Below are 14542 nucleotides of genomic sequence, written 5' to 3' on the forward strand. Positions count from 1 at the left end.
CCGGCGGCCGGGGAGGGTAAGTGCCCCGTGCGTCAGGCCCGCTTTTGGGGGTCGGGTGTCCCCGTGGCCGCATTTAAGAGACCCCTCTGGTTTCTCAGGAGTTCACCCCAGCCGCGCCCCCATCCTGCCGTTTCACGTCTACCGCTCCCTCCCACCCCCGTGGGTCTCGAGGTCTCTGAGGTTTTCCTGGGCCCTGTACGCGTGGCGGCCGGGGCAGGCGTGTGCCCAGGACAGCGGGGTCTGTGGCTCGGCTTTTGTGGAGACTCTGCTTTCGGTGCCGGCGAGACTTACTTAGCATTCGAAGACAAGCCGCGCTCTGGCTTGTATTCGGCTCTGGCCAGAACTATCACTTTGCACACCTGGCGTACTGAGAATGGTTATCAACCTAAAATCTTACCAGGGCCACCTGATCCCCCGCCTGATGCCAAGGCCTCCAGCTTGAGGCATTCTCCATTTTCCAACTTATTACTTAACAAGTAACGAGTAGGGGAGGGCAGATTCTTTGCCGGGAAGCAGTGACAGCTCGGGCACCTGTGTGGAACCCGGCCCCCTCGCCCGGCTGGTCTGGATTTCCTCTTGGAACTTCATTTGTGTCTGGAAGCTCCCAACCCAAGTAGCAAGGAGAGGTTATGTTTTCATTTTTTTGGGCAAGAAAGTGAATCCGGACCAGCTCGTTCAGATAGTGAGTGCGGCGAACAGGCCGTGCCGCAGCTCACGAGCGATCACGTATTTTCACACACTGTTTAGGTTGTGCCCCTCGAGTGAATGGGGACACCTCCCGCCGTCCTGAAGAAGGCCACGCGGTGCCCGCCCCGGACAGCAACACAAGCACACCACAGGCGGGCCAGCGGCTCACGGCGTTTGCCGACTCGGCAGCCGGGAGCGGGTCTGCGCATCCCCCACTGTCCTGTCCAGGTGTCGGCGGGCCAGGCCTTCACACCCAGCCCGGGACGATGACCCAGGAGCAGGCGGTAGCGTTCCCCACGGAGGAAGCTCAGGGATGCTCTTCAGACCTGAGTGCTGGGGACAGCCTGGGGAGCTGGGCCCTCTGCAGCAGCTCGGCTTCCGCGGGAGGAGCGGCAGCCTCGCTGCCTGCAGGGTCTGGAAGGGCCGAAGCTGGGGAGTCCCGCGAGATGCCTGACCGCCACCTGGGCGGCCAGCCGGCCAGCCCCAGCAAGGCCCTGCGAGCAGAGGTCACAGCCCCTCCACTGGACAGAGCCTCATCCATGGACTGTGCCTACACCACCGTGCCCAAGCTGGGGCCTCGGCCCGGCCAGGCTGGATCGCCGTCTGCTGACGAGGGGCTTGGGAGCCACGCGGGGGACTTGGACCAGTTTCCCTGTGGGACAGGGGTGCACACTGACCAGAGGGCACTGGGGACCGTCCCTGCCGTCGGTGAAGCCATGGCCTTTGAAATCACCAACGCGTGCCGCGAACTTTTGTCTCAGGGACAGGAGCAGATATTTATTCAGACTCCCAATGGGCTTCTCTTGTCCCACCCAGGTTCCATAGTGTCTGGGGAGGAGGGCATTGTCATACTGACCCAGGCGGAGGGGCCTGCCCTGCAGACGGTCCCCCCGGATCGGCTGCCTCTAGGAACCGTGGAGGCAGAGCCCTTGCAGTGAAACGGGGTCATGACCGCAGCCCTAGGTTTGTACGTATTTTATCCAAAAAAAGTCTATTTCAAGTAATGTATATTTTTCTAATGTGAATACCGACACAAATGAACATTTTATTTATAAAGAATGTCTTTCTACCACACTGTCTGCGTTTCTCTCTCTCCTTCGTCGTACGGGTGGCTGTCATGGACGCCTTCCTCCCGCTGCCCACCTCGCAGAAGTGTCGGAGGCCGTTGCAGTTGATCCCGCTATGACTTGATCATCTGCTCCCTGGTCCCAAATGACCGTCCCTTTTCTCCTTCTGATGTGCTGCTTCTTCACCAGATTGGGCCATACTAGAAGCTGCTTCTAGGTTCAGTAAAAACTAAGTAAGCGAGCCGTTCTGGGCACATTTAACTGGGAAATGGGGAAGAAAGTCGTCTTTACTTGCAGTGCATGACTGAGGCGAGTGAGGCGTAAAAGCTAGGTGCCCCGCCTGACAACAAGTGGGCCGGGTCCCACCGTGGTGGGGGCCACCGAGGCCCCGATACACGTCTCTGTTCACAGGACGTCACCCTGTCGCTAGCCAGCGCATCTTAACTTCGTTACGCAGGTGCTACTATAAGCGGACAGTGAATTTGCTCACGGGCGCGGACCCGACCCCAGCCTTCAGGGCTGACACACCTGCACTTGGGGCGCCCTCGCCGGACCCCCAGGGCAGCGTCTGCAAGGTCCCCAAACACAGATTGATAGCGCAGCGGCGGCGTCACAGCACTGCACTGGCACGTGACCTTAGTACATAGAAAACAGGTGAGAATCTGCTCATCAAGAACCTCCTCTTGTACACACGGTACTCACAGTCTGAGCTACTCAGCCTAGGCGCAAGCGTGAAGAGGCACCAGGGCACACCTGGGACTCACACCGCCCGGGCGACGCCACCGCGTGGCCGGTGTGGGCCTTCAGTGAGGATGTGTTTCCGGCATTTACCATGGTCTCTGGCACCCAGTCTGCGTCCAGCCGCTGTGAATGAGTCCTAAATGTGATGAATAACAGTTCCCTTTTCGCTGTGTTTCCTAGAAAGCTGGGGGGCCCTGCAGGTGCACCCCCTCTGCTCTGGGGCACCAGGTCATCCGCCAGGTCGTGGGAATGGGGAGAGCGGACCCGGAAGGGAGGGGCCATGGAGACTCGGCCTCTGATGCCCTCTGAGGTCCATGTCTTTAAGATAAGTCTTCGTTCTCATCTAGGGAATGATACGCACACAGCGTAAAACATCAAGGGCTGCCGAGGGCCTCTGATGAGCAAGTCGGCCGACCCCAGGCCTCAGTTCCCTCACCCAGGCCACCACTTTCCCGACCTCCACGCGCCTGGCCATGTCTGTCTGGGGACGTGGCTCACATGTCGTCCCGCTGTACACTTCCGTCGTCCTTATGTCACAGTTGGGGTTGGTGGTCAGTCAGTCGTACAGCGAAATGTGAATACTGCTCACTGCTGAGCCCGGCGTCCCGTGATGACACTTTGTCAGCGTTTGTTTTTCCCAGAGATAATTGCCTTGGTTTTTTTCCCCCATTTGCTCAGGGTTCTTTTTTCTGTTTGGTTTTTACTTTTTAACAATTATACATGCGTGTAGTTAAAAGTGTCGGTTCTCTAAGACTTAGTCTTTATAGACGCAGCTCCTGTTTTGATTTGATACGTGCACGTTGCAGCGTGATTACCACCAGCGTTGTCACAGTAACCTGCACCGCGCCACACGACGGCCGGTCCCGTCTTCGCCGCCCTCTTCTCCAGCCACCACCTTCCGGTCTCCGGCTGTCTCTGTGGCGTTTCAGCTTCCATCGCTAAATACCAAGCTTATGCTCACTCGTGATGCTTCAGTTTTATGCATTTTTATCGATGTACGGAAGATAAACCAATCCCGCGCTATCCCCATTGCCACCACCGCCACCCGTGGACACACGTCCCAACCTTCCTCTTGATAGGTTATCAGCTGGCTGTTTTAACAGATACCAAGGATGCAGTGATGTAAACAAGGCTGTTTTATTTCTCTCTGGTCTTAGTCCGTTCAGGTTACTACGACAACATACCATAAACCAGGCATCTCGCAAATGGGAAGTTAGCACTGACAGTGTGGGAGCAGGAAGTCGGAGATGGGGCTCCAGCTCGGCTGGTGGGGTGAGGGCGCTTCCCGGTTCACAGCCGGCACCTTCATACTGTGTCCTCACATGGTGGAAGGGACCAGGATCTCACCGGAGCCTCTTTGAGACAAGGCACTAACCGCATTCACGAGGGCTCCGCGCTCAGGATGCCAGCGCACCCCAAGACCCCGCCGACTCATACCGTCCCTTCCTTTGGGGGTTAGGATTTCAATGTGAATTCACGGGGAGACACATTGAGACCACGGTACCTCTCAAAATGTGAGCTGGTAGGCACTTGGAGAGCTGGGTGGCTTTGCTCTGGAGGTGGTCCAGACCCAGGCTGCTTCCTCACCCCTAGGGTGGCCCTCTTCACGGAGGTATGGGAGGCTCAGGGCCCCCTTGTGTCTGCAGCATCCCCCAGTGGGGGAGAAGGAACAGGAGCACACACACCTTTTAAGGCCTCTGATCTGGAAGGTGCACGCAGGCTCTCTGCTCTCATCGGTCACGTGCCACACCTAGTCCTAAACCGGTGGCCCCGTGCCAGCCTAAACGTCAGTGAAGCAGAGAATCGGCAGTGAAGGACAACTGGCGGCCTCTGCCAAACCTGCTCCCAGGCCAGCTAAGCTCAGTCTGGAGAGGCTGGGGTTGGTGCTCAGTCCAAAGCCTCAGCAGCTTAAAACACAAAGGTGTTTCTTGCTCACACATGTCACTCGTAGGTTGGTGGGAGGGCTGTCTCATTATGGCCAAGTGGGGGACCCCGGCAGGGGCAGCCACATCTCCAACACTGCTGGTGGCCACACCAGAGGGAGAGGACTCCAGGACAGGTCAAAGCCACAATGAAATGTACTTTTGTGGCCAGAACTAGCCATATGGCCTCACCCAACCACGAGGGAGCTAGCGGGGCAGGCTGCCGAGGGCCGAGAAGGTGGGGTCCAGGGATATCTGGTAAACAGACGAGTGGCCAATCAACTGTCAGGTCACTTTATCGTTTGTTACCTGCAAATGCGGTCTGCAGCCGAGCTGTGTGTGGTGTTGTGACTGCTTTAGTGCTTTTGTATAACCTTTGTGTTTGGTGGAATATATACGAATTATTTGCTTTAGTTTTCATTAAACGTACTTATCATGAATTCATCCCCAAATCCTCCCCAATCCCGTCCTGTTTCTGTTGGTGTTTTTATATTTCCGCACTGTCTTTTTGGCCCAATTTCTGGAGGCAGAGATCACTGTGTGGTCAAGCCGCCAGTCAACAGAATTCCAATACCAGTTCTCTGATGACTTGCTTCTTTCGGATGGAAATTGTTCTGCATATTATTTCTACAGTTGTGTAATGGCTCTGGAACTCAGCAAATTTGACAACCAGAGACCTCTGCCGTTAATTCGATACCTATTCTGTTTTGGGACAGATCTCTGGGCTAATGTCACGGGACAGTTTGTTCATCAGTGAGCTCTTTTACTTGTTTGTTCTGAGCGGTATCGATCCTTTCTATTAATTCTCCCGAGTTACTTGGGTGTCTGGGGGATGAGGCATCAAGAAACATGAAATGTCTAGAAAGGCCTAGAAATCCTTCAGTGTCTCCTCTGAAGGGGAGTTATTCGCTACGTGCCCCCCAAACATAAAACTGACTGCTGATGGACCTCATGCCTTGGTGGGTGCTGCCATCTGCCCCTGCAGCTCAGGGCAGCGGCCTGCTTTCTGAGTGAGCGGGGGAGCGTGTGGCTAAGCACCATTTCTGCCCGGAGCTCTGTTCAGCTGCACCCGGTCAGCTGCACCGCTAACCAGGTTTCCAGCCTGCATGTCTCACGGGCTACATTTGTGATGGTTGGATTTTAATTGAATATCGCACAGGCAGAGAGAAGAGAAATTCTAAGAAATGTTGCCTTTAGATGCTTTTGATATGTCAATAGTAAGATACCCTTTTTCTCAAAGTAAATCCTTGCCATACTGACGTCTTTTCTTTTTGACATATTTTCTGTTCCATTTGTTCGTGGGGCTCTAGAGCTTTGGTTCATGAGGCTACATCCTGTACCCCACAGCACGATTCTAGATTTGTTCCTGGGGAGTAATGGCAGACTCAACCCTTCAACGTTTGGTGGCAAATATTGCCAGAGTATTAGGAGTTTTGCTACCAGTGTGACTCGGACTGTCGTATCCTCAGCATGGAAATAGAAGCCGTTTTCTTGTGGTTTTCTTTTCCATGATGCCATCTTTACCCAGTTAACCCTATGGTATTTTAAACATTAGCTGTGCTTATGAAACTAATATAGTCTCACAAAAATGTAAACAATACAGGTAGGTATGAAGTAAAAATACTAAACCAAGGACTTTCTATGCAAATGTAATCCATGTAAGATACACGTAATCTACAGAAACACCATCACGCCATCGTTCTGTCGAGGAACGCATTTATTTCGTGCAGAAGCCCTCATGGGTGACAGGTTCACGATGGGTGATGACGCCGGGTGGCGGATGTCACGCAGCAGTAACAGGCGTGTCTGGAGAGGCTGCAGGGAAGCTGGTGAGATGGTCCGGTCTGGAGGACCCTCAGAAGGTCGGGCGGGGGCCAGGCCAGCGCACAGGTGTGGCACAGGGCACTGGGTCCTAGGCAGAGGGCTGGCCGCCCTGGGCGCGCAGAGGCCAACAGTCCAGGGCCCGGAGCAGCTCGCGCAAGGCGTGCTGGGAGGTCACGGAGGTCACAACGCTCGGTGCCCGGTTTCGAGCAGCATGCTCTCCAGAAGCAGCTTGCTGTCACTGTCCACGTAGGGCTGGTGCAGCCACAGGGACAAGTAGCTCAGGGTGAGGTCGTGGTCCGAGGAGTGTGCCAGCTCTTCCGTGATCGTGCGCTTCAGGAGCAGCTCCTTCCCGTACATGTCGGACAGCTGGCGGGAGGCCTCGTCTGGAAAAAGCGCAAGTGCCCTTAACGGCCACCGCTCAGGGCAGTGCTACTGCCGGGGGAGGACCGGCACCTTGCGAAGCTCCGCACCGAGCACCGGAATCACGGCAGCATCGGCACAGAAAAGGACCCGGTGCACCCTATCACTCGGCGGGGGCGGGTTAGCAGATTACGTAACGTGCTAGGTGTCACAAAGGGAAAAAGTAACTAGGCCTCTCCACTCAACTCCTAAGCGCCTGCACTGGCTATAAATGGTAATATAGTGACATAAATTATAAATGATTATAAATAGATTAACCTCGAACTGGTGATATTTCAATAAACACAGTAGGTGATTCTACCCTTTTCTCCCTTGTTTAAAAGTGAGGTCTCAAATCGCTATCAAATAGCTTAGTCTTTCTTTTGAACCCTTATCTCACACAGAGTATTTAAGTGATGAGTCCATTTTTTCCAGTAATCTTCTCCCATGGGGTTGGCTGCAGTTTTGTTTTTTAATTAAAACAAAAAGCCAAAAAAAAAAAAAAGCTTTCTGCCTCTGCAGGGGAGGTGGGCTTCCTTCCACCCACTGGTTTAAAGGGCTAATAACGGCAGTCGCTTCATGGGTCTCTAGTTACGCTGTTAATATTCTTTGTTGATTATTAGGAGATTAAAGCCAAGAAGAAATGCTCATTTTAAGATGGTCCCATCTCCTTCCCCTAAATGGATCCCCTTGAATTAAGTTTCGCAGCCATCAGCTTCCTAGTGGACCAGACCTAAATGGTGCCAAATGCTCTCCTAATTCACCTTTGAAAATCGATGCAGAAAGAACTACTCACAGAAGTGGGCTGTGGGCCACGTGTGAAACAGGAGGGGCCGTTCGCCCTCCGCCCCGTAATGGTAGTTCTCCAGCTCACAGACTCCCTTGGTCGTTGAAGACAGCTTTTCCATTTTCACCTGTATTTTGGTCTGAAAAGATATTAATTTGGAACATGAGCATATAATTTGAAATCTACTCCAGTCCCAGATGCAGTAACTCTAAGATTTCGAAGCTAAGTAATATGTCTGTTGAGACCAAAAGTCCAATAACTCAACACCGTTAACGCCATGCACAGCAAATTTCCAGGGAGGTGGAGGCAGACAGTGTCCCCCGATTTGGTCATTTGGATTATTCGGTAATAAACCCCGGACCTCCCGTCCTGGAGAGGAGAAGGTCGGCCGAGTCCCACGTCACCAACACTCCCCACCGGTCAGCACCGAGGCCCGGGAGGAACCGCAGGGCACGCCGGCTTTTCGGGATGAAAGAGGGAAGGGGCATTGAAGGAGCTCATTTCTGCCTCTTTCATTAACTGCCTGTTTCCTGAAGCTTCTTTGAGGCTTGCTTTCCTTGTTTATGAAATGGTAGTAACGAAAGGCAGCCCAAACCCTCAGGCAGGAAGGAACCTAGGAGAACCTGACGTTGCGGGCGCCTCAGTGCACCCACCTGCAAGGCCAGCACGGTGGACACCACCCACCCCTCCCGTGGGACGGGCCAGCGCAGTGGGCCTGCCAAGTGCATGCTCTCCCGGGGGTTAGGAGGACTAAGTCAATGGGGGAGCTGGAGCTATGGAAGGTTGACTAAACCAAACGAACAGGTGAGGTAACCAAGATTCCAGGTGTAAGTAGCACAGGTCTCTAAGACCACAGTGCTGACTCCGAAGTACAGCTATAGCTTTATGGACACGGAGAAATAAGATACATAAAGCACTGAAATCTGAATTCCTTGCACTTGGTCCTTCCACCACCCTCCAATTACATCTGAGGTGGCTCGTACTAAATTTCGCTAACGTTAATGTTTACAGAACTCTACTCCTTCCCTGATCTCTTTAGGTTCAATATTTCACCTGGCCTAACCCCAAGGGCAGGTCTCAACCTTTCTGTCTCACAGCTGGAAAATTCTCAAGGTGGCTAAGCTCAGGAGCGATGAGGCCAGGACTTGAGACCACGCTTCCTGACCCCCAGTCTCCTGACGCCCAACGCTCTGTTCCCCTCTGCATCCGGCAGCAGCTCCTTGATACCACCCGATCCTAAGAAAAGCTTAAGAAGATCGGGAAAGCATGGGAAGTCCTGGAGGCTTGATGCTGGATCCTGGAGCTCGTATGTCAATAACGACGCTAAAGTCACACACGTGTGCAGCCCTGAACTCACAGCGCGCTCACAGCAGGCGCGCTCACCGCTCACAGTGGTACGTGCCCTCCCACGCTGGCAGACCACACTGCTAAGTGTTTGTCCAGCTTAGGGGAAGGGGTGCCTCAAAACCCCCATCAAGGTCACATTCATTAGACACTTAAAGCCATGTCTGGGAAACCATTCTCTCCAAAGGCTGGAGGAAAACAGCAAAAATAACATCGATATCCTCATAATGTCAACTTTTATGATATGAACATAAAATAAATTATTTCCAAACCACGTTAAAATATAAAAAATTCACTGGAGCAGACAGCTAGCACCCAGGTCTCGGTTTAAACGCCATTCTCCAATAAAAGGAACTGGGGCTCCTTGGAGGAAAATGGCTGATCTTAAGACTGAGGCAGGAAATACGCAAGATGAGCCCAGAGCACCCTGCAGTGCAGAACGGGCTCAAAAAAACAAGCAAGGACTCACAATGGTAGGGCCCTGTCAAAGGGACACAGCAGCCACCCGAACTCCCAATGGCCCAAGCGGGAGCAATCTGAGGAACAAAGTAAAGCAGAGCTGGACCATAACCCAAAGTATAAGACAGATAAGTAACCCAGAGTCCGTGCTGCCAGACATAAGGGGCTGAGGAAGTCCGTGGGGAGAAGAGACACCCCCTGCAGAAGGCTCCAGAGACCCTGGGAAGGGGCCCCACCCTCGGGGAGGGGCACGAACCCTCACCCATCAAGTGTAGGCCGCACGTGACTTCCTGCCAAAGCGGGGAGTCACTCTGCAGTGGAGAAACCTGACCAACGCACTCAACCAGGTCATCAAGGTCACAGTGCCACGTCACACTGATGGGATGTGCCTGTCACATGATGTGAGAAGGGCACTTCCGTGGTCTTCCTGGGAAAAACCCACAACCCGACAGACCACGAGAAAAACGGCACACAATTCCCAGCTGAGGGACAGCCTACAAAACACCTGACCGTCCTCCTCGAAACTGCCAAAGTCATCAAAAACAAGGAAAGTCTGATTAACTGTCACAGCCAAGAGGAGCCTAAGGGGACGGAGACAACTTATTGTGCTGTCCGGATGGGGCCCTGGCCTGGAAAGAGGACGTTAGGGAAAAGTGAAGAAAATCTGAACGAACCACACCTTGTTAATTACCGCCTATCAACGCCGGTTCCTGCCGTAACACGCACCACGCCGATGCGTGACACACACGCATCGCTGAGCAGGACGGCACGTGGGCTGGGGACAGGCTACGGTCCCTCTGCACTCTGCTCAGCCCTTCTGGGGATCTACAACCGTCCTAGATGTAAAGTCTGCTCGTCCGGAAAATACACAGATTCACTGGAGCAGGCACCCGGGGGTAGGGAGGTGCGAGACCACGGGGCCCTTCCCCGTGTGGGACGCAGGCGGGGACCGGGTGGCATTTAGGCGGCAGGCGGCCGTGGCGCCCATAACCCTGAGCCCAGGCCGGGCCCTGCTTCCTGCTCTGTTATCTTGCAGCTCCTGGTCACCACCGTGCCTCTGCATCTCGCCAAACTTAAATAATGCCACCCTCCCGGGATAAGGGAGGACGCCCCGGACCCTGGCAGAGCAGCCGTCCCAGCTAACGTTCTGATACTCGGCGTTGACTGCATTCTAGGACAATGTGACCCAGCGTGCGGGACACGATGCGATTGTGCGGTAGGTGTAAGGACGGGTGAACTGTGTGGACACCAACCCAGTCCCACCCAGGGTTCATTCCGCAATGACCTCTGTAATAAACCCGCCGAGTGACCGTCCGGCTGTTGGGGGCACATTTCCAACGGTGGACACACCACCCTCCCCGGAGAGCCCACCCACACTCTGCACGGGGCTTCAGTGATCATTCACTGGTCAGAGTCAAAGCTTCTGCTGGCACCAGGGGTCTCCCCGACTCTGAGCCTATAAACCCACGTGCGGGTTCAGGGGTCTCCCCCACTTCTGGGCCTCATAAACCAGCACATTGGTTCTTTTTCTGCGGACAGCCTCTTCGCTGTGATGGCGGCTGTGATTTCTACTGGTTCCCCTTTCCTGGGCTAACACCCAAGTTCCTCCAATTACTTCTCTCTGCCATGGCCTGCCCCCTTGGGTCCCCACCAGCTCCTCTGAACGTGCGCCCATCCTCCCTCTGTCTGTTACCGGGGGTGGGGGGCTCCCCATTTCTTGGCTTTCATCGACTCAGACCAGCCTTTGTCTGAAGATCTCAGGATCTTGGCTCACCACGAGCACAGCCACCTGAAACTCAGCGGCCACTTTCAGGCCAGGCCACCCTCGCCCTGGACCTGTGCTGTGGGATGGAGGGACCCAGGGCAGGGGCCCCACATTTCCCCGAGCCTGCTGCTGGCCTTTCTGGACCCAGTACGCATCTAAAGTACTTCTCATTCTAACACCATCCGGGGATTCTGCAAAATGTTTTATACCAGAAAGGAAACTGTAGGTCAAGGATAGAAGTTCTGGTGGCACTTGGTGATGTGAAAATGACAAGTGATGAGGCGATTAGTGCTCATCCAGCAGCATGCATTTAGCTTTGCTGGCTGTTTAGAGTATTTCAACACAGGAACTTGGCCACCCAGTTCCTTCTCTTTCAAAAACAATCGGTACATCTGCTTTTTGTCTCAACAAAAATACTTGTCATGATCGAATGCATTAATTTAAAAACGAAGAAACAAAATACAAGTGCCCAGTTTTCAAAAGCTTGTTACCATGTACATTTCAACCGATTATTCTGCCTCCATTGACCACCACGGTGCAGAAGTCTATGTCCAGAACTCGCCTACCAGAGACACCGTGTGAACAGAGATAAAGCAAAGAACACAGGTATCGCGAGGCCCACACACTTTGTCCTCCCACCTTCCAGTGAGTGGGGCTGAACATGAGGTTACTACAGACACTGCCGCCTTGTGACCTGCTCGTGTACTGAGTGGAGGGCACAGGGCAAGTGTCTCATCACAGCACAGCTCCACGGCCAAAGGGAAGGCAGAATCACAAAGCAGACAATCACAAAAAGCTGTGAATTTAGAGGAGAAAAAGAGCCCCAAACACATCAAAACACGCTGAAGATAGTACGGCATTTCAATCGTTAAAAAAAGGCTAAATCATCAAAAAATTCTCAACATGCCATTTTTTACACATCTTACAAGCGATGGGATGTTTAAAATGGTAGTATTTCTCTCCTGAAAACTCTTTTGAACCTATTTAAACCTATTAAGTCTGCCTTATAATAGGTAGAATCCTAAATTTGAATTGATATCCTGAATAAATACAATTATTTTTGACATATTGTTGAAAAAGGCAAGGAAGCAAGAAACCATCAGAAACGTTCTCATCAAGAAAAGGTTAAAATATAAAGATTTTATGTTTGCAGCTAAGCTTTAGTTATCCAAGTTCAAACGTGTGAACAACCTTATTTGTGTGCCCAGCCAAGAGGCGACGTGTTTTATCCACATTTGGTGGCCTGTAAGGTGGACGCTGAAATCCAGCCTGGTTCATTAAACGATCACTTGAGTGTCTCTCCTGGGCCAGACCAGGGCCCACAGGCCGAATCCAGCCCGCAGCCTATTTCTGTATGGCCCGCAAGCTAAGAATGGGTTTTACACTCTTAAATGGTTGAAAAAAAATCAAAAGAATATTTTCTGACACACGAAACTTGTATGAAATTCAGATCTCAGTGTCCACATATAAAGTGTTGCTGGAACACAGCGACAGCCACTCGCCTACGTGCAGTCTCCCCTGGAGGAACTGAGTGGACACAGGACAGACCGAGGGGCCCACAAAGCCCTAAAGTACTTGGTGTGGGGCCTGGAAGGGGGTGAAACCGCCCCGGACAACACACAGGACCAAAAGGATGAAGGACGGGGACCGCACTGTGGGGACAGCAGGACCTACGGGACAGGTGCAGGAAGAGACCAACGGGGGAGGTCTGGAGAAGGGAAGGCGGCCCGTGGTGCCGCGAGCCCCGGGGTCAGTGACGGAGAGCACGGCGGGGGCTGGGGCCCTGGCTCTTACCAAACCGTCCAGCGTGGCCCGCAGCTGCTCACACAGCACCTCGAGCTCCCGGCTGTACTCCGGATGCGTCTGTTCCGCAGGTTCGTTGCTGCTCTCTAACTCCGTCCTGTCTTTACTCCTGGATGAAAGAGAGGTGGGGACAGAACACCCCCCGTGAGCGTGCCTCATCTGGTCGCGGTGAACTCCGGAAGCTCAACATCCATGTCCCTGAGTCACACTTCGCGTCGCCGTCGTTTCATGTCATTAAATATGTGTTTACTTATTTCCCTACTCGATGAATACGTCTATCGGTTACTCAATTTTGAACAAGTCAATTAAATTGAGCCCGGTGGTATGTTGGGAGTAGGGCCCAGTGCTCGGCCACAAGGATGACCAAGATGTGGGTCACCCCGAGTTCGCAATCCGGGAATGTGCTTCGTAAAGTGAAGGCTGCGACCCATGGGGCATGAAATTCATCCAGTGGGGTCACAATCAACACATAAGGACAAAACCAGACGTTAGAGCAGAAATGATGAGAGCATCTCAGGGGAACTGCTGAGCAGGGTCCACCAGGAAAAGGCAGCAGAGGCCCAAAGTGTGTGGGGTCTGAAGAGCTGGCAAGAGCCAGGGGACAGGCCAGGAGGGGAAGACTCGACTCTGGCCTGTCAACAAAGGTAAGCTGGGGGATACGTGCACATAACTCAGAGAAATTAAAAAATATACATATGAAAGTGCAAAGGATCATAAAGCAAATCCTCCCATCGGAACTGGCAACTGCTAAGTTTTCTTAACAATTCGTCTTTTTAAAGACATTGCTGAGTTAAAACACACTCGCTGTGTGTCTCCTCCACCCTCAGTGCGCTACCCCACTGCTGACATCTGGTCACCAAGTGTCGGGGAGAGGGTTTCCCCACGCTAAGCAATTCTGATTCTCACCAGCTGGGTGTCCTGCAGTTTAACTCAGTTCTGAAACTCTCTACTCGGAGACAATATCAGCTCCCACAGGGGAGGGCTCAGTCCCCAGGACTGATCCTCCCACCCCTCTACTTCAGATGTCAACAGCAAGTCCAGGTTGTTACCTGCACTTTGACTGACAGGCTATAAATCAGAGGTTTCCACAAACCCCTTCTCGAGTTCGACTGATTTGCTAGAACAGCTCACAAAACTCAGGAAAATGGTTTACTTATTAGATTACTGGTCTATTACAAAAGACATTAAAGAATATGAAAGAGCAGCCACATGAACAGGTACATAGGGTGAGGTCCAGAAGGGTCCCAAGCAAGCATTTTCTGTCCCCGTGGAATTTGAGGACACCCTTCCAGCACATGAAGGCTTTCCTGTTCGTCATTCTGGAGCTCTTTAATCTCCATCCTTCTGGGTTTTTTATGGGGGCTTCATTACGTAGGCATGACTGAGTGTATCACTGGCTACCGGCGATTAATTCAACTTCCAGCCCCTCTCACCTCCCTGAGAGGTAGGGGAGTGATGAGGAGGTGCTGACAGTTCCAACCCTCTAATGGCTTGGTGGGTTCCCCTCTAAGGGTGGGTTCAGCCTCCATCCTAATAAGAGGGCTTTCCAAAAGTCACCTTATTAGTATAAACTCAGGTGTGGTTGAAAGGGGCTTATTTTGAATAACAAGACATCTCTTTTGCTTTTATTGCTTCGGAGCTATTTCAGGAAGTAAAGCTATCTGGAAGACAAAGACCAACTATTTTAACAAAAGAGTCTCCCACTGCTCTTATCGATTAGAAAACTATAAGGGTTTTGGGAGAA

The 14542-nt window shown here is 52.7% G+C and overlaps 2 protein-coding genes across 2 annotated transcripts in view; one reads left to right on the forward strand and one right to left on the reverse strand.

Annotated features, from left to right (window-relative positions):
* ZNF839 (zinc finger protein 839) overlaps window positions 1-1754 on the forward strand; it is a 9660-nt gene extending 7906 nt beyond the window's left edge. The window contains 1 exon segment of the mRNA XM_015599599.2: window positions 686-1754. Within this exon segment, the coding sequence (XP_015455085.1) occupies window positions 686-1625 (940 nt within the window). The 3' untranslated portion in view covers window positions 1626-1754.
* Window positions 1755-6116: 4362 nt separating this feature from the next.
* The window catches only part of CINP (cyclin dependent kinase 2 interacting protein), a 10955-nt gene continuing 2529 nt past the window's right edge, over window positions 6117-14542 (reverse strand). Inside the window, exons 3-5 of the mRNA XM_006925588.3 lie at window positions 12790-12907; window positions 7437-7566; window positions 6117-6624 (exon numbers count right to left, since the gene is read on the reverse strand). Of these exons, the coding sequence (XP_006925650.1) occupies window positions 6422-6624; window positions 7437-7566; window positions 12790-12907 (451 nt within the window). The 3' untranslated portion in view covers window positions 6117-6421. The remainder of the gene's footprint in view (window positions 6625-7436; window positions 7567-12789; window positions 12908-14542) is intronic.

The sequence above is a fragment of the Pteropus alecto genome, unplaced genomic scaffold (assembly GCF_000325575.1).
Source record: "Pteropus alecto unplaced genomic scaffold, ASM32557v1 scaffold8, whole genome shotgun sequence".
Taxonomy (NCBI): Eukaryota; Metazoa; Chordata; class Mammalia; order Chiroptera; family Pteropodidae; genus Pteropus; species Pteropus alecto.